The 16570-nt window shown below is 55.8% G+C and overlaps 8 protein-coding genes across 8 annotated transcripts; 3 read left to right on the top strand and 5 right to left on the bottom strand.

Moving 5' to 3' along the window:
* Nucleotides 1-528: 528 nt before the first annotated feature.
* Nucleotides 529-1577, top strand: BU26DRAFT_414238 (DUF706-domain-containing protein; the record flags this gene model as incomplete). Its single annotated transcript, XM_033823059.1, has 2 exons — nt 529-1446; nt 1518-1577. The coding sequence occupies 2 exons, from the start codon at nt 529-531 to the stop codon at nt 1575-1577; spliced, it is 978 nt and encodes a 325-aa protein (XP_033691801.1).
* Nucleotides 1578-1749: 172 nt separating this feature from the next.
* Nucleotides 1750-5661, bottom strand: BU26DRAFT_29526 (uncharacterized protein). Its single transcript, XM_033821701.1, has 2 exons — nt 5637-5661; nt 1750-5583 (listed from the first exon to the last, which is right to left on the bottom strand). The coding sequence occupies exon 2, from the start codon at nt 5172-5174 to the stop codon at nt 1968-1970; it is 3207 nt and encodes a 1068-aa protein (XP_033691800.1). The 5' UTR covers nt 5175-5583; nt 5637-5661; the 3' UTR covers nt 1750-1967.
* Nucleotides 5662-6965: 1304 nt separating this feature from the next.
* BU26DRAFT_513566 (CFEM-domain-containing protein) lies at nt 6966-8236 on the bottom strand. Its single transcript, XM_033827651.1, has 4 exons — nt 8107-8236; nt 7852-8032; nt 7572-7800; nt 6966-7518 (listed from the first exon to the last, which is right to left on the bottom strand). The coding sequence occupies exons 1-4, from the start codon at nt 8179-8181 to the stop codon at nt 7308-7310; spliced, it is 696 nt and encodes a 231-aa protein (XP_033691799.1). The 5' UTR covers nt 8182-8236; the 3' UTR covers nt 6966-7307.
* An 850-nt stretch (nt 8237-9086) lies between these two features.
* On the bottom strand, nt 9087-11341 carry BU26DRAFT_473280 (anthranilate synthase-like protein component I; the record flags this gene model as incomplete). The annotated part of the gene is made up of 9 exons (XM_033825466.1): nt 11252-11341; nt 11028-11176; nt 10879-10958; nt 10037-10830; nt 9897-9986; nt 9740-9833; nt 9544-9689; nt 9422-9481; nt 9087-9365 (listed from the first exon to the last, which is right to left on the bottom strand). The coding sequence occupies exons 1-9, from the start codon at nt 11261-11263 to the stop codon at nt 9087-9089; spliced, it is 1704 nt and encodes a 567-aa protein (XP_033691798.1). The 5' UTR covers nt 11264-11341.
* A 344-nt stretch (nt 11342-11685) lies between these two features.
* BU26DRAFT_473278 (uncharacterized protein) lies at nt 11686-12675 on the top strand (the record flags this gene model as incomplete). The annotated part of the gene is made up of 1 exon (XM_033825465.1): nt 11686-12675. The coding sequence occupies one exon, from the start codon at nt 11686-11688 to the stop codon at nt 12673-12675; it is 990 nt and encodes a 329-aa protein (XP_033691797.1).
* A 274-nt stretch (nt 12676-12949) lies between these two features.
* Nucleotides 12950-14423, bottom strand: BU26DRAFT_29215 (urease accessory protein ureG). The gene is made up of 3 exons (XM_033821656.1): nt 14059-14423; nt 13783-13923; nt 12950-13701 (listed from the first exon to the last, which is right to left on the bottom strand). The coding sequence occupies exons 1-3, from the start codon at nt 14223-14225 to the stop codon at nt 13224-13226; spliced, it is 786 nt and encodes a 261-aa protein (XP_033691796.1). The 5' UTR covers nt 14226-14423; the 3' UTR covers nt 12950-13223.
* BU26DRAFT_29293 (uncharacterized protein) lies at nt 14114-14903 on the bottom strand. The gene has a single exon (XM_033821669.1). It carries the CDS (start codon nt 14664-14666, stop codon nt 14241-14243), a length of 426 nt encoding a protein of 141 aa, XP_033691795.1. The 5' UTR covers nt 14667-14903; the 3' UTR covers nt 14114-14240.
* Nucleotides 14904-15151: 248 nt separating this feature from the next.
* On the top strand, nt 15152-16170 carry BU26DRAFT_558227 (uncharacterized protein; the record flags this gene model as incomplete). The annotated part of the gene is made up of 2 exons (XM_033832541.1): nt 15152-15413; nt 15470-16170. 2 exons carry the CDS (start codon nt 15152-15154, stop codon nt 16168-16170), a joined length of 963 nt encoding a protein of 320 aa, XP_033691794.1.
* Between the last annotated feature and the right edge of the window lie 400 nt (nt 16171-16570).

The raw sequence follows: 16570 nt of genomic DNA, 5'->3' as shown, positions 1-16570 counted from the left end.
GCCCTCTGATCGTCCCAGGTCTAAGAAAATCTAGTACCCTAGCACCCAACCACCTCCTTGCCGCTTCCATGGTTGAGGGGTAAGCCGTCTTTCCAGAACCCAGGGCTGCTTCGCTCGCCTGAAGGCTGTCTGGGGAGCGGGGAGAATTTCCTCAGACTGGCTTCTCGGGGCCTTTGATGTAAGGGTCTACGAAGCGGCGCCGTTACGTGTGGAGCCAGAAGATGGAGACACGCAGATTCTGTCTACGTTGGTAGGCTGGCGGTATCTCGGTCGCTGCGTGGTGTTGCAGTATTGCTTGATGGTGTTGAGTGATACCCTGCGTTGCAGACTTGCTTCTCCTTGAAGGCGACAAAGGATAAGTACCACTCTTCTCATCGCTCAAGTTGATAATCACGTCCATCAAATCCTCTCACCCATCCCATATATCATCTTATCCCCTTATCATCTTATCCTCTTTGAGCCTTGCTCTACTTCTTTCCTTAACCTTTGCATTTCTTGAGATACCCATCACATTCTCCATCCTTCACAATGGCACCCGCCGCCCTCGTCGAAACCCCCAACATCGCTGAGCCCTTCAACAAGCGCGATGGCCTCGCGCTCGAAGCCACCTCAGACGCCATCGACGACGTCAACGTGCTCAAAGCCGCCCTGAAAGTCAAGAACGGCACCGCCACCCAAGCCGAGAAGGACATCTACTCGCAGTCGCAGTTCGACGCCCAAAAGGACAAGACGCAGTTCCGCCAGTACGAAGAAGCCTGCGACCGCGTCAAGAACTTCTACCGCGAGCAGCACGAGAAGCAGACCGTGGCCTACAACCTCAAAGCCCGCAACGCCTTCTACAGCAAGACGCGCGCGGAGATGACCATCTGGGAGGCCATGGAGAAGCTCAACACGCTCATCGATGAGTCCGACCCGGATACCTCGCTCTCCCAGATCGAGCACTTGCTCCAGTCCGCCGAGGCCATCCGCCGCGACGGAAAGCCCCGCTGGATGCAGCTCACGGGCCTGATCCACGACCTCGGCAAGCTGCTCTTCTTCTTCGACGCTCAGGGCCAGTGGGACGTCGTCGGCGACACGTTCCCCGTCGGCTGCGCCTTTGACCGCCGCATCATCTACCCAGATACCTTCAAGGGCAACCCAGACTCCGCCAACGAGATCTACAGCACCGAGCACGGCATCTACACGCCGGGTTGTGGTCTCGACAACGTCATGCTGAGCTGGGGCCACGACGAGTATCTGTACCACATCATGAAGGCGCAGAGCACGATCCCGGACGAGGGTCTGGCCATGATCAGGTACCACTCTTTCTACCCGTGGCACAAGGAGGGTGCGTACCGGTGGATGATGGACGAGAAGGACCACAGGATGCTGGACGCTGTTAAGGCGTTCAACCCGTATGACTTGTACAGCAAGAGCGATGAGGTGCCCAAGGTGGAGGACCTCAAGGTACGTTCCTACCTTACCCTCCCTTCTCTCATGCACCGCTGTTGGATGGGCTTGTGCTAATTATAACTTAGGATTACTACATGGACATCATCGACGAGTTCATCGGCAGAGACAAGAAGATCAAATGGTGAAGTATCTGTCACCACCTTGGTTCATGGAGGCGATTCCGGCCTTTTCTGGATAATGAGGGTTTGGGCATTTCTTGTATCGTTAGTTCATAAGTAGCGGGCACGGAGCGCCAGAAAGGCCCGTGGATGAAAAATATCATGGCGATCTTCACACAATTGGACACCTTAGGGGTCATGTTGTGATTCTTATATGGTTCAAATTCGCCTGATCAAGCTTTATATCCTCAGATACAGTGCATTTTTTCCCTATCCCTGGTATGTCCATCTCAAGCCAATTGAACGCCTGTCATGCCTCTCATGCAATTTGTCCATGGCAAATCATAACCCCGAGCGCCTTAAATACCCCGTCGGGCTACCAACCAGCACTAAAGTGCGCCAAGCACCGCGTGTCCTTCAGACATCGACAGAGTCCTCGTCATCCTCATCTTCAACGCGAGCGTGCTTGTTACCTGCTTCCACAGATTTCGCCTCCCCAGCTTCCCTCGTCTCTTCCTTAGCATGATCCTCCTTCGAAGCCTCAGCACCGCTCTTCAGCTCCGCCGCCGCTCCAGCGTCCTCGTCAGTCGTCTTCGCGGGAGTACCAGATGTTGCAAAAGATGATGATGCAGGCACCTTCCGTGCCCCCTTCCCAATCGTTTTATTCAAGATGGCGAGCTTGCAATGATCGCACTCCGTCTCCTCGACCCTAGCGCAGGCATCGCACCGTCGCGCCTGCTGCTCAGCCTCTCGGTGCAGACAGATATCCTTGCGGCATGTGTCGCAGACTACGTGCTTCCCATTTTTGGCATAGTGGTTGGTGACTTGGTCGGTAGGTACCTCCGTCGCGGGTCCGATAGTGGAGAGATTTGCGAACTGGCAGTAGATGCAGGGAGTTGTGGATGCTTTGTCGGCGCAATTGTCGCATATCTTGCTGGCTTGTTCGGCCGCGGTGTGAAAAATGAGGTGTGTGCAGCAGACTGTGCAGGTTTTGCGATTGGCTAAGGTGGAGGAGGCGTTGTCGCCTGTGGTGGTGGGCTCGGGGGCAGTGGTACCGGAGGCTTGGGACGGGGTCGTCGATGGTTTGGGCGCGGCGGTGAAGGGGTTGGGGCCGGGAGCTGTAGGAGGTGGCGCGGCAAAGGAGTTGGCAAATGATGGGTTTGTGGACGGGGGTGGTGCGATGTTGAAGAGGCCGGTGCCTAGAGAACTTGGAGTCGGTGCGAAGGGATTGGGGTTCGATGCGCTGCTGGACTGTGTGCCGAAGCCGCTTGCACTAGAGCTGTCGAAAGCGTTGGTCCTCGGCGCGCTGTTGGAGAGTCCGCAATAGCCAACATTGCTTGGAGCATTGCTGGAATGCGTCACGGGTTTACCAAACAAGTCCGTAGCTGATAGGCTTGTAGACGGTGCCCCGAATGGCGATGCACGACCCTGAGGCGCCGAGCTTGGGAAGAGACCACCAGGTGTGACTTTCGGTTGCGAGGACGGATTTCCGAACAAAGAAGGCTTCGGTTGATCGTTGGGACGTGCTGATCCGAACAACCCAGGTGATGGGGTGTTATCCGTCGGACAGAGGCCAGCGAACAGCCCGCCTCTAGCTGAGCCCCGCACATAAGGAGCAGGAGCAGTTCCAGACAAGCCTGAGGGGTGTGCGGGTGGAGTGCTACCGAATGCGCCTGTAATATGCGGTCCAGATGGAGCGGCTTGGGTACTGCCAAAGAGACCAGAAGAGGGTGCTGAGTGAGCATTTCCGAAGAGGCCGGAAGTTTGCGCAGTTTGTGTATTGCCAAATAGACCTGTAGAGGGCGCCGGGGAAGCAGCTGGAGCACTACCAAACAGGCCCGTAGATGGTGCGGATGGTGCTCGCCCGAAGGGTCCGGAGGAGGGCGCAGGCTGTGGATCACCGAATAAGCCAGAAGTTGGCCGATTGTTCTGAGCATTGGAGCTTCCAAATAGGCCACCGCCGGAGGAAGAGGCAGGGGCGACCCCGGAGAGACTTGTGCCCGCGGTTGAAGTATGTTGACCCAAGTTGCCGAATAAGCCTCCTCCGGTATTGCTGCTCGAGCCAAATAAGCCTCCGCCTGGATTGACCCGCTGAGTCAATCCACCGAAGAGGCCTCCGGACGTATTGCTTTGCCCGAACCCGGCCGAGCTAGACGAATTTCCGAATAATCCTCCGCCAGGTCGCTGGCCGAAGAGATTTAAGGGATCACGGGACGAGGATGGTGTTCCGAACAGCCCACCGGTGAGCTGCTTGTTTCGCGAGAGGTCGACATACTCCTTGTACCCGCCCTCGGTGGTCGCCGAGGGCTTGGTTCCAAAGAGGCCCCCTCCACCCAGGGTGCTCGGCGTTGATTTGTCCCAGGGATATCCAGCAAAGCCGTTGGAGTTCGTGAGACCAGTTCGTCCAGCTTCCATGTCTGCCTTACGAACTTCTTCGAATGATATATCTTTGCGAAAGTAAGGTTTGATGCTCTGGAAGTGTTGGAGGCCTTGGGGAACACGGCCATCTGGTTCGATATGAGTGCACGGTTCACCCCTGAACTCCAGCTGTTGGCGGTAGTCCTCAGCAGTCAGACTAGTGTTGTTGTTCATTGAAAGAGGCCCGCTGCCAAACCCACAAAACGCAGATGGAGCCGGTAGCGGATTGCCGAAGAGAGGTGGATGTACCGCGTTCGCTTGTGTATTAGTTGTCTCGGGACCTGATTCATTCTCGGGTGGACGAGCCGCCTTCAACACGAAAATGACCGGTTTTACTTGGAAAGTTCCCATCTTAGTCACTAAATCGACCGGCCGCCCATGCTGAACCGCCATAATGTAACCGTGGCGGTCCTTGGCATGAATCTGAATCAATCGCAGTTGTTCGGAATGCAGCTCACCCAGAGTGTCAAGGACTGAGTGGTCGAGCCCAAGCTTCCGCATATGCGCCTGGATCTCTTCGTCATCTAGGCGGAGTTGCTCGATCTTGTACGTCAACTTGATTGCTTGGTGGATATCCTCGCAGAGCGGACGGAGGATGTACGCCTCGAGATTTAGGGAGGAATCTGTGCGGTTTGGTGCAACAGTCCGTGTGGGTAAAGCGAGGCCGATACCGCCAGAGGGTGGAGAGAGAGATGCATCGTCAGGCTTGGCGGGTTTAGCATCCCCAGAGATAGAAGCACCGCTCTCTGGAGCCGCATGCTGGGTGCTAGTTACCACATTTGCCTTCTTCTCTGAAGCCTGCTCCGTTTCCGGCTTTTCCGATGGGCCTTGAGTAGAGCCGGAAGACAACTTGGGATCTTTCTCCGCTGACTCTTCTGGCTTAGGTGTTGACTTAGAATCGCTAGACGATGTCTGCGACTTGGTGTCCGGAACGGTTTCAGCTCCAGTAGCTTCAGAAGCGTCCACGTGCGTGGTATCGTCATGGCCAGCAGCGGGAGTGTTTTCGCGCGTAGAATGCGGGGTAACAACCGGGCTGCCCGCAGAAGGCACGGTCGGCGGAGGAGCGTCCATGTTCTCGTGCTTGTAGCCTTCCGGCAGTAGAGATCGCAGTTGGTAGTCTTGAATACTGTTCTGTGCGACGAAGTGGGGCGGCCAGCAACCAAACATACACACGTTGGGATATTTGCCCTCAGCACTACAAACCATCCGTTAGCAAACTCGCCTATCCACATAGTAGAAGTCAAACTCAACATACCTCCATCGATGCCTATCAGCCTCCGCTTCCTCAAAGCTCTTGTCAAACTTAACGGCCGGATCCGCAGGCCAGAGCTGCACTTGCCGACCTTTCTCCCGCAGCGGGAAGTCAGGATGTCCGTACCTGCCGCGGAAGCCTATCGGGTGTTGAAGATCGATGATGTCGCGCGCTTGATATGGAGGTGGGGAGGGCGGTCGAGCAACTGGCGTTGGGAAACAGAGAGGTCCGGGCTGAGGGAGATTTATAGGTGCGGGCGCTCCGGGAAGTGGTGGTGAAATGGCGAGTCCGGGAATCTTTTTGTACTCCGGGTGCTTGAGCGCCTCGCGCAGTCGAAGGCACTCGACGAACTCCCAATCCGACCTAGTGAAGTCATGTTAGCGTAAGACGCAGTGAATAGAAGAGTTAAAACTTACAGGTACCCGCGTCGAGACAACTGCTCTGCTCTCGCTGCGCTCACAGCCACAACAATATTGTGAAAGCATTCGTGAAGAGTGGATTGCGCAGAGCCCGCCAAATCCGGGGGGAAAGCGTCGATAACACGAGAGGGGTCTTGCATATCTCCGTCCTTTCCTGGGAGAGGCGGCACCCTTGTATCCACCTCCTGCACCACCTCCCCGATCTTCTTGATGATCCAGTCACACTCACCCACGCTTCTGGATAGAATCGCAACCTGCTCGGGACTAAAGACCGGAGCATCCGGGATGCTCATGGACAACTGGCTCTTCAGCGCAGGAAGAAACCCGACAATGGCAAACAACTTCTCTGCAATACCGACAATGCGTCCATTCTCCCGCGCGAATGGAAGATGAGCGAGTGTGTGGAGGAAGAATGCGGCATATTTCCCGGCGAGTTCGAAAGCATCGATCTCGCGGATGAGTTGGGCTGAGTCGGTGGTGGGTTCCATGACTACCATCTCAACCTTCCTCAGCATGAAGGAGTCTGTGATTGGCTATAATAAAGGAAAAGGATTCCGAAGCACAGGGTCGAGGGACGGCGCGGAGACGGCGTCTGGACGGACGGGACTCTGCGATAGAGAGGAGCGAGCTCAGGAAAACGACGAGAACATAAAAGAAGGTATAGAGGAAGAGAACAACGCGCCTTCCTTCTCCGACTATTAGTCGTTTATATCCTCCTCACGAAGGCAAACAAAACGCCGCAGGCACCCGTCTAGGCTTCGGTCAGGCTACAACCTCGCCAAGTCTCGAGTCGTTTCAGCTCGCGTAAACTTGCCATAGCCTACCCCCTTCGAACCAGCATCCTCAAAGCGAAAGAAATCCATTAAAACTTACATCTTTCCCACAACCTGCTGCGCGACATTCCACTACCCTAGCCTCCTCTTCCGATCGTGGCCATCGTTATTGTTGCGCGAGGTGCAGGGGTGCCTTCCAGGTCCCCAGCCCCCAAACACCCCAGCGGTGGATCCCGAAGTGAGCCGCGCGCAGATCATGTCAGCAGCGCCAGAGCAAGGGGTGGGGCTGGAAAGGTAAACTTAACTTCACCTCTCACGCTGTTCGAAGCGTGCCTCGTTCTTCTCCATGAAGAGGACCATCTCGCCTTCATGAGACCCGCTTCGAGGCTGTTGAGATGGAACCCTCCCCTGGCCAACTGTACTCAGAGCGCCTGAGACGGACACAGGCTTGTACTACGGTTGCATGCCATGCGTCACCTCGACGCACCTTTCGTTAACGACCGAGTCTCATGGGAACACCGCAGCAAGTCGTGGCACGAAAAAGAAGCAGACGTAGTGTAAGTGAATATTAGTCATTTGGTATTAGCTACGGCACTCATAGGGCCACCCGGTCATCCCGCAAAGAGGGTATCAAAGCGCTGCAACCTAGCGCATGCATCGAGAGACATGTACGGCGTAATGCGTCGTGAACATCATACCGCCTCCTGAGCAAGGTGAAGAGAAGGAAAACACCCGGGCAAGGACTGACTGCGCTGAAGCGTAGACAATGCATTGACGACCCAAACAATTACAAAGAAAGCCAATGCCCTCCTCATATGGTCACCCTTTCAGGTACCAACATTTTAGACATTATACCATCGAGCAAGGGCGTCGGACTTCGCCTCGAGGTAGGCGCTTAGAGCAGCAGCCAAGCAGCCATGCCAGCAGCACCAGCGAGTGGGAGGGCAGTCATCTTGGGAGCGCCTCCAGTCGACTCGGCACCAGTTCCAGAGCCAGTCGGAGAGCCCGTGATGGACTCGAGCGCCGAGGAAATGCTGGAGGCAGCACTCGAGGCGGCGTCGCTTGCACTCGCGGCAGCGGAAGAGGCGGCTGAAGCGGCTGAGGACCTGTGTTGCTGTTAGCTTGAAGGTAGTGACTGTCTGGGTTGGGAGGGACGTACTCAATCGAGGAGAGGGCCGATTGGGCAGATCCAGTGGCAGATGCTAATTCGGAGCCGAGTGAAGAGGCAATGCTGGAAGCCGCACCACCAGTGCCAGACGGCATGGTGGTCATGGTGGTGTCGGCACCGGTAGCGGTAGGCGTAGCCGTACCAAGGGCGGACGACAGTATACCGAGAGCTCCCGTAGAGACCGCAGAAGCTGACGCACCGCTCGCCGAGGCAGCAGCAGCTGGAAGTTTGTCAGTGAAGAGTCGGGGCTGGAAAGCGGGCGAGGACTTACAGGCGCAGTAGCTGGTGCCGAATGAGATGGCTGAGGCAGCATCGTCGGCGGAGCAAGCCTCATTGGAGCAATCACGAACGCCATATCCGAAGCGCGCCTCGCTGCAGTAGCAGACGACATCGCCAGATGCGCAGCCGAATGTGGATTGCGCGATGGCGAGCATGTTGGTGATGCAAGTTTGCTATTCCCTCATCAGCATACAACGGACGAAGACGGCAGCGAGCCAGCTGTGCGCTCGCAGAGAGGTGCACTTACACCACACGGAGGGAGACTACCGATGTCCTGGGCAAGGGCGACGCCGGCAGCGACGAGGAGAGCGAATGACCTCATCTTGTCGGTGGGTGGGTGGGTGAGTTGATGTCGAGGAAGATGCTGACTAGGAGCTGGATAGGATACTGCAGGATATGGAGGAGAGAAGGTAAGCGTCGGCAAGGAGCTGCTGGCTGAGGGTGTTGTGCGTTGAGGATGTTCGGGCGAGGGAATCGATGGGCGCAGGAAAGGAGTTCTTATGGGGAGCGGGCAAACAAACAGGCTAACGGGCGAGTGGCTGGTGCAGGTGAAGGCAGGTGAAGTGGCAGCTTCCAACTTTTCCCGGCTTTCTTGCAGCGACGAAGTCAAACGTGGAGGCTGCCGGTGGTTGGTGCCGGCCATCATGGCCAGAGTTCGCGTCGACATGACGACAGGGATCAAGCTCTGGGGGCAGGCGCGATCGCCACACCAAACCAAGGAAATGCAGGAACTGCGGCCGCCAGCGCAGCGTCCCATTGGCCAATTGCTTCCGACTCCCGTGTTAGCGGCCAGTTGCCAGAGCGCAGGCCCCTCTCATGATGATGATGTCGTGAGGCAGATGCGTGAGGCGGCTACGCGGCGCTCGCTCCACATGCGTGTACTACTGCGTGCGGTCCGCAACAAGCCCAGCGCATTCACCTTTCTGTGCGCCGTAGCTGAGCGTTCGCACACTCTCACAAACACGTTCGTCTCGCGGACAAATATCCCTCTGCGCCCAGGCCTAGCTCCAGGAGAAGTGCAATTTAAGCGTGGTCGAGTCGAGCTCTACGCGGGCGTGACCTTGGTGTGATGGTCAAACAACCATTGAACTGGCCTTCATTCCCAGTCCAATCTCCCACGGCCACAGCTCCGGGGTTCCCATTCTCACCTGTCATTGTGTTCCAGAACCTCTCCATCGCCCGTTCGCCCCCGCCAACCACTTATCCCGCGCATCCAGTCCACGTCGGCTATGTGGCGCAGACACTACCCTGCAGCAAGGGAAATGTGTGTCTTCGCACCACCCGCCTGCGCCGTCGAGTTAGAGTCGTCCTGCGCGTTGCCTTCGCCGTCCGTCTGCTCGCCGAGATGCTTCTGCTCAGCTGCTGTGATGCATTGCATATTCGCGCCTGTACAGTGCGAGTCAGAACAAGCGGTCTGCCCGTGCGCGTTAACCCAAAAAGCATACCCAGTTTATTGATCGTCTCGACCCACTCGTCGTATGGATCTGAGTCGAACACAATCCCGCCCTGGTGTGGCTGGTTAGCGACCGCTTCAAAAGCAAGATCTACTTTATCGGCCCTACCCCGGCCTGAAGATAAGCGATCCCATCTTTGACCAGCATCGTCCTCAGTGTGATGCACGTCTGCGAAACATTGGCTATTAGCGGGCGCAGGCGCACATATACGAAGATGCGAGCGTACTTACGTCCATCGCGCCCTCGACCTCTTTGTCACCATCAATGCTGCCGTAGCCAAAGTATCCCACAGCGCCAGCGTAGACGCCTCGCTTCTCTTTTTCCAGTTCGGCGATAAGCTCCATAGCGCGCACTTTCGGCGCACCGCTCACCGTGCCTATTCGTATCTTATTAGCCAGATTTCCCACATTCGCTGGAATTACGTACCAGCGGGGAAGATGGACCGGAATGCGTCGAAGCGCGTCTTTCCTGGTCGTAGCACCCCGGAGACCTCAGAGACTAGATGCTGCACGTGCGAAAACTACAACGGTCAGTTCCTGCTCAATAATAGGACCACAAGATGGAACCATGACGGAGCAGCTACCTTTTGCACGACCATCAATTTGTCGACACGTGTGGTGAGCGGGTCGCAGACGCGGTTTACGTCATTACGTGCCAAATCGACTAGCATGACCTGTAATGTCAAAGTAAGCCCTGGTCCCCACAACGACCAACGGAACCCACATGTTCGGCCCGGTCCTTGATAGAGTTGGAAAGCTCATCCGCTAGAGCCGCGTCTTCTTGGAGAGTCTTGCCTCTCTTGACGGTGCCCGCGATCGGATGCGTGATTATTCTTCCTAGCTCCTCCTTGACCAGTAATTCTGGGCTTGCACCCACGATTTGAAACTCATCGCAGTCGACATAGAAGAGGTATGGCGATGGGTTGACGTTTCGCAGATGGCGGTAGATGTTGAACGGATGCAATGATGTAGGTCTCGCGAACCGTTGCGACGGTACGGCTTGGATGATGTCGCCCACATTAATATGCTCCTTCAGCCGTCTGACATGGCTTTCGTATCCGTCTTTTCCAATGTTAGACTCGTATTCTTGCCCTAGTTTGATCGGCGGCTGCTCCGGTAAGGGCACCTCTTTATCCTTGAGTATGGTTATGTATCTCTTCAGTGTTCCCTTTGCCTCCTCGTACGCCTTGGCAAGGTCGTCTAGAGTCTCCGGGACCTTGACGTACGTTATGACCTTGACAACCTGGGCAAAGTGGTCTAACGCCACCACGGTGTCGAACAACATGAAGAGGCTCTCCGGGACGCCTAGTATATCCTTGATATCGTCGCGTCGCGTCTTTGGCTCAAAGTATCTGACGCAGTCATATCCGACGTATCCAACAGCCCCGCCGGTCAAAGGAGGTAGTTGTATTGAAGGGACGGTCGCAACGCGGCTCTTTGCGAGCTCCTTCTCGAGGATAGGTAGAGGGTCTTTCTCCTCGCCATGGCCGGGGCCGGTCTTTATAACTTTGCGCGGGTCTACGGCCTAGTCAGCATGTACCGAATGATATGAAACAAGCCACAGACCTGCACCCACAAAGCTATATCTCCCGATTGTCTCTGTGGTTGCCGCGCTCTCGAAGAGGAATGATAGTTTCGATTTCGATCTATGCCCTGTCAACCTCGCTCCTCATGTCGTGCCGTCCAGCATCCGCCGGAATGAGTCACCAACTCACTTCGCAGAGATCTTGAGATATATGCTCGACGGTGTGAGGAACTCCGCTGAAATCGACGAAAAAACAGGAACAAGGTTCGGCGGATTGGGCGATGCGACCGCGGCAGCCAAAACTTCTCGAACGGTGTCGAGCGAAGGCTGGACGCCGAGCTAGTGGTACGGTCATGCGGTCAGTTTGCGTGCCCACTATTGGCCTGCGAGTTCATAATTCAATTGAGCACATACCTGTGACGCCATGATTCCCGTACTGTATGAGATCTGGAGGCTTGTAGAATAGTGAGGAGAGTGCGAATCCGCGGTACTGCAACGGTGCGTATTGAAGCCAGAAAACATGGGAATATGCGGATTCCCACGGTTGCGGAGCCAATCGGAGCCGATTGGATATTCGGCGTTCCGAGAGCGGGGCGGGACCGTGCGAGCTCCCACCAGTTCCCAGCCTCTCAAAGACCTTGCCTGCACGCACGTCAGAGCAGTCCAATCCACCCCGCATATGCTATAGCGAAGCCTATCAACCCCAGTCCGCCCATCTCGTTCCCGTCACATATCTACTGCTCTGATCTGCGACCGCCCCCAGCACTCTGCGACTCCGCACACACACATCCAGAGCGCATTTGGAGGGGACGATGCGGCCAACTTTCAAGTACAACAGCGCCAACGCCATGAACTCGTCGCCACTCCCTGTGCGACCGTGGACGCCACCGGACACAGATATAGAATCGATGTCGCATTCAGACTACTTCTCGGATCCCTTCAGGGCGTCCCCAGTCCCCGCCGACGACCTGGAGGACCTTTGGCCGCTCTCGCCTGGTGTCCCATCCACGCCGCCGAAGATGAGCGACTGCCACGACCCTCCAACTCCCATCTCGCAAGCTAGACCGAAGCCCATCTCGAGCGTCACAGAGCCGTACACACCCACGAAAGCCTCCAGCCTCGGTGATGCGCACTCGCAGGATGGCATGCCGCGATACCCATACACGCCTGACAGTGCGCGCACAACCCGCACCTACACGTACCCCTCTCTGTCTCCGCTTGCGCCCATGCCATGGGACACAGACCCACAGTACCCGCAATCTCCTGTCCAAGACGCGCTTTTCTCTTGCCTATCGCATCTCGAGAACCTAATTCAGACCCGGCAGCCAAACGCTGACCAGATGGAATACCTTATTTCGCAATTCGAAGCAATGGCCTCTTATCTCTCCGCGCCTGAAGCGCAATCGCGACAATCGGATGACTATCTGTTCTCTGAGCTCGAACTACCCTCGAATACTACCGGTCTTGGAATCACCACGCCGAACGGCGCGGAAGTCCCAAATGGGGAGCAGAATGCAAGCGTCGACAGCATGATGGATAGCTATGTCCTTGAAGTGGGGAAGTACATTGAGGGCGTGAAGAAACATACTGAAGATTTGACCATGAGGATGGATGAGCAGAAGCAGCTGAACTCGATCCAGCTTGAAATCATCAACGATCTGCGGCGAGAATTGAAGGAAAAGCAAGCCACCATGACACAGAAGCCTTCGACAGAGCAATCTCCCGCGAAACCGAAGCAAGAGCCGGATGATTCGAAGGACTTCGTTCAAGGGAATGGCTTCTTGGTTGCCGTTGGAGAGGCGCTTGATGCCGTCGGAGATATGATATACGAGTGGTAATTTTCTTGCTTTTGGGTGGTTTCTTGTTTACTTTCTTGCCTACGTTTTGCATAATCGGCGTTTTCTTGGATACGGGACGCACTTTACGAGCCGGTGGCCTTCGGGCTACGTTTTTGCATGGGACATGGCGTTACGATGAAACGATTGATGATTTTGCATTGGGACTGGATCGGCAACCGGAATACCCCACTGGGCACTGTACACTTGGGTAGCATTGGCGTTTTGGCTTAAGAATCGAAGTCTTGAATGTTGCTTTTCGATTCGTGTGTATTGGGATGTGAAGTACTTCAGGATCCCTAATAGCTAGGCGTCTAGTGTGACTCTAAAAGACTCGCTGAAGGACTTCAGGCTCTGTTTTGACCATGCTGCTAGTGCGCCTCCGCAACACCGTTAGAAGTACTTCACGCTCCGTTATAACTCTATACACCTAGTTCGCCTAGGTGAAACAGCTAAAGTACTTCAGGCGCCCTAACGGCTACGCCTCTAGTCTGCCTCCACAATACGCCATGAAGCCCTCCAGGCCGCCCTAGCCTCAATCCATCCAGGTCCTACTCCATAACCACAGGCTCAAACTTCTCCTTCCTTGCCTGCGTCGCCCCACTCGCCTTCCACGCACTCAGTATCAAATCCACAATATTATCCACCCCCTTCCCATGCTTCACCACGGCGAAAATCGTCGGCCCCCCTTCCCTCATCCTCCTGCTATCCCTCTCCATGACGCCCAAATCGGCACCCACCGCCTCCGCAAGGTCGATCTTGTTCACGACCAGCAAATCCGACTGCGTTATTCCTGGCCCGCCCTTGCGCGGGATCTTGTCGCCGCCCGAGACGTCGATCACGTAGATGATGAAGTCGGCGAGCTCGCGCGAGTAGTTGGCGGCGAGGTTGTCGCCGCCGGACTCGATGAGCAGCAGGTCCGTGGAGAATTTGGAGTGTAGGTTTGTCAGGGTGAGCAGGTTGGTGGATATGTCTTCGCGCACGGCGGCGTGCGGGCAGCCGCCGGTTTCGACGGCGACGATGCGCTCGCTGAGTACCGTGATGGTTAGTCTCTGGGGTGGAAGTAGCCTAGGAGCAGAAAGCGAGGGTTTGGAGTCGGGGAAGGCTTACGCTGGTAGGGCGTTGTTCTTGGTCAGGAACTCGCAGTCTTCGCGTGTGAAGATGTCGTTTGTGACGGCGGCGATGGAGAAGCGGGTTCGGAGGGCTTTGCAGAGCGCGAGCATGAGGGCTGTCTTGCCGGAGCCGACCGGGCTGCGGAGATTAGCATCCTGTTGTTCGAGAAACCCAAAGCTTCAATATCCACAGGTACAGTGAAGGCCATCGGTGCAGTGGAGGAGATGGAACATGGATAGATGAGGCTAACTGAGCTTATTGAGGGGAGCCTACCCTCCAATTCCCACTGTAAAAGCCCTCTCCTCCCAATTCCTCCCCTCGATAATCGGCATCTCCCGCCCAAGAAAGCTCCCCGGGCCATCGAGGATCTCGTGCGTGTGCCCGTGGTCGCCGCCACCATGCGAGTGAGACGCGCCGTCATGTGAGTGGCTGTGAGACATCGTAGGTCCAGGCCTTCAATTTACTCGGTCGAATAAGGTCAATTGAACGCGTGGGTCGGATCTGGGGAGACTTGTCGAGGTGTTTGCAGGGTCAGGGTTGCTTGGAGCTCGAGGAGCTGAGGTTGACGATGGTGGGGCAGGACCCTGCAAAGGGCGTGGGGTGACGATCATGGTAGGCTCGTTGGACGACACCTGCATCGTGAGGCTCAAAGCGAGAGCAATTGACGGTAAGGCTGAGCGAGATGGCGCAAGAAGAAGCGATTTGAGTTTCGACGTGTCCTGTGGCTGCGCGAACTCGACTGATCTGGTGCGACCAGGGCGCTTTGACCAGGAGTCGTGAGAAGCGGTCTGCACGATGGACTCCCCTTCTTCCTCACCTCTCCTCCAGTTCGGTGTCTCAGTGTTGAAGCTGCAAGGATGGCAAGTATACGATTCTGTCATCTCTCTCAAGCATCTCGCTTCTCATGTTCCTTTTCCCAAATGAACGCGTTCCAGCTACGCCGCATAAGAAGTCAAGCGAGTGCGCATCGCCATTAACCTCCGCCAACACCATGATTCAATAACGCCGCAGCGCGCCAGCACGCCACAAAATCCCTCTCCTTTCATGTGCTTATGCTCAATTCTCAGCTCATCAGCAGCGCTCGCGCCTGCAGCTCCGTGACGAAATACGAGCACAGTATGTAAATGCCAGCGCAGAACCTGAAGTGGATCCCTTCGATGGATCGTGACCAAGTTTTCTGCAGCTTCATCGGGGATCGCGCATCGCAGCTTTGGGGGCCTATAGGAATTACCCGGCACTTGCGCATGCACCGAACTCCCTTTTGAGCCTCGGGCGCGCCTCTTTCTTACGCTCGTTGTCTCTCTCCTTCTCTTTTGTTTAGTTTTCGGTCAATTGGCGTCTTGTTTGTTCGGTAATGTCTATCACGATGTCAGGCTCCTGGGGCTCCTGGGAAGAATCCGATTACGCGTCCTTTTTGCTATGGGATATCGACCGCGAATTCCAGAACGCATACGAAGCCTACGAGCAATGGCTGGCGAGGAATCGCCGGAGACGTTCGGCATGGCAGTGCATAACTGGCAGCACCCAGGAGGATGCTTTAGGAAAAGCATTGAGCCTGGGGCGCCATGTGCAAAAGCTCATTGATGACGGAAAAGAAGCATTTGGATCGCGCTTCGAAAGAGGTGATTGTAAGGAAAACCCCGTTCTGCAAAAGTCGGAGAGCGCGGATGCTGATCACCAGCAGCAAGCTGCCACACTATCCTCTCAGCGCAACTCCAACGCCTTCAACATGAGATCACCGTTCCGCTCCTGGACTGCGCACACGCTCGTATACGATTCCCCATACCCTACGACGATATTCTACGGGCGGCAAAAGGTGTTCGACGCGCATGTTTCTATGCCCTGCGCGACCAGTACACCCGCCTACAATCTCCTACTTCTGCGCCTTTCCTCCCGCCTCCACGCTTCTCTGTAAAGTTCTGTCCCTTTGCGCTCCAGCTGAAGAAAGATCAGCGAAGAGGGCATCAGAGCAACATCCAAGCGCGGAAAGTACGACCGCATGACCGCTACGACGAACGAGAAATATGTCCCTACTGTAACGTCCACATATGCGTATCCGCGCATTCCGGCCTCCCAAACTATCGACGCCTGCTCTTCCAATCCCACGTCTCGCAACCGTCCGCAAATAACAACGAAAGAGCGACGTTCGCCTGCAGCAGCTGCTACAAGACCTTCGACGATTCCTACGCCTTCCTAGACCATGTTTTCCAGAAAGAGATCGGCAGCGAAAGGAGTTGTCTGAGGAGATACAGTCTGCGCTTCAGCCTCAGCGACATGAGTCTGCTCAGCGATCCGGCGCTGATGGAGAAGTGCTTGAGGAATTGCCTGCACAGAGAGATTACCAGGGCAAGAGCACTGAAGAAGAGCAAGGAGTTGGAGGCTTGACGGAAGCACGGAAAGGACTGGCCGACATCCCTCGAGCTTCTTTCTTACGATGACGACCAACCCAACTAATATCTCCTTTGTCTTGCCGCATTTTTGGAGCGTTCAGCGACTTTTGTTTTTAACTCATCATGGGTGGTGCTTTCGCGGTTGGATGGCGCAGCCCGGAGGCCTTCAGCACGTTAAGCACATGCAGAGATAAAGAGCTTCACGCTGCACCATTTATTGCATATGCGCCGCTTAATTCGTCTCCTGCATTCTACGCAGATCGACAATGTCACTACCATTTCTCGCATCGAACCCCCTCCCCTTCGGGCCTTCCTGGCGCATACAATTACCGCAATTTCTCCACGCCACGCAGCCCAAGCGCCGACTTTCCCGTCTTGAGTTCCACCCGCACTGA

Source organism: Trematosphaeria pertusa, assembly GCF_010094035.1.
Source record: "Trematosphaeria pertusa strain CBS 122368 unplaced genomic scaffold BU26scaffold_1, whole genome shotgun sequence".
Taxonomy (NCBI): domain Eukaryota; kingdom Fungi; phylum Ascomycota; class Dothideomycetes; order Pleosporales; family Trematosphaeriaceae; genus Trematosphaeria; species Trematosphaeria pertusa.
This window is presented reverse-complemented; position numbering and strand designations above follow the sequence as displayed.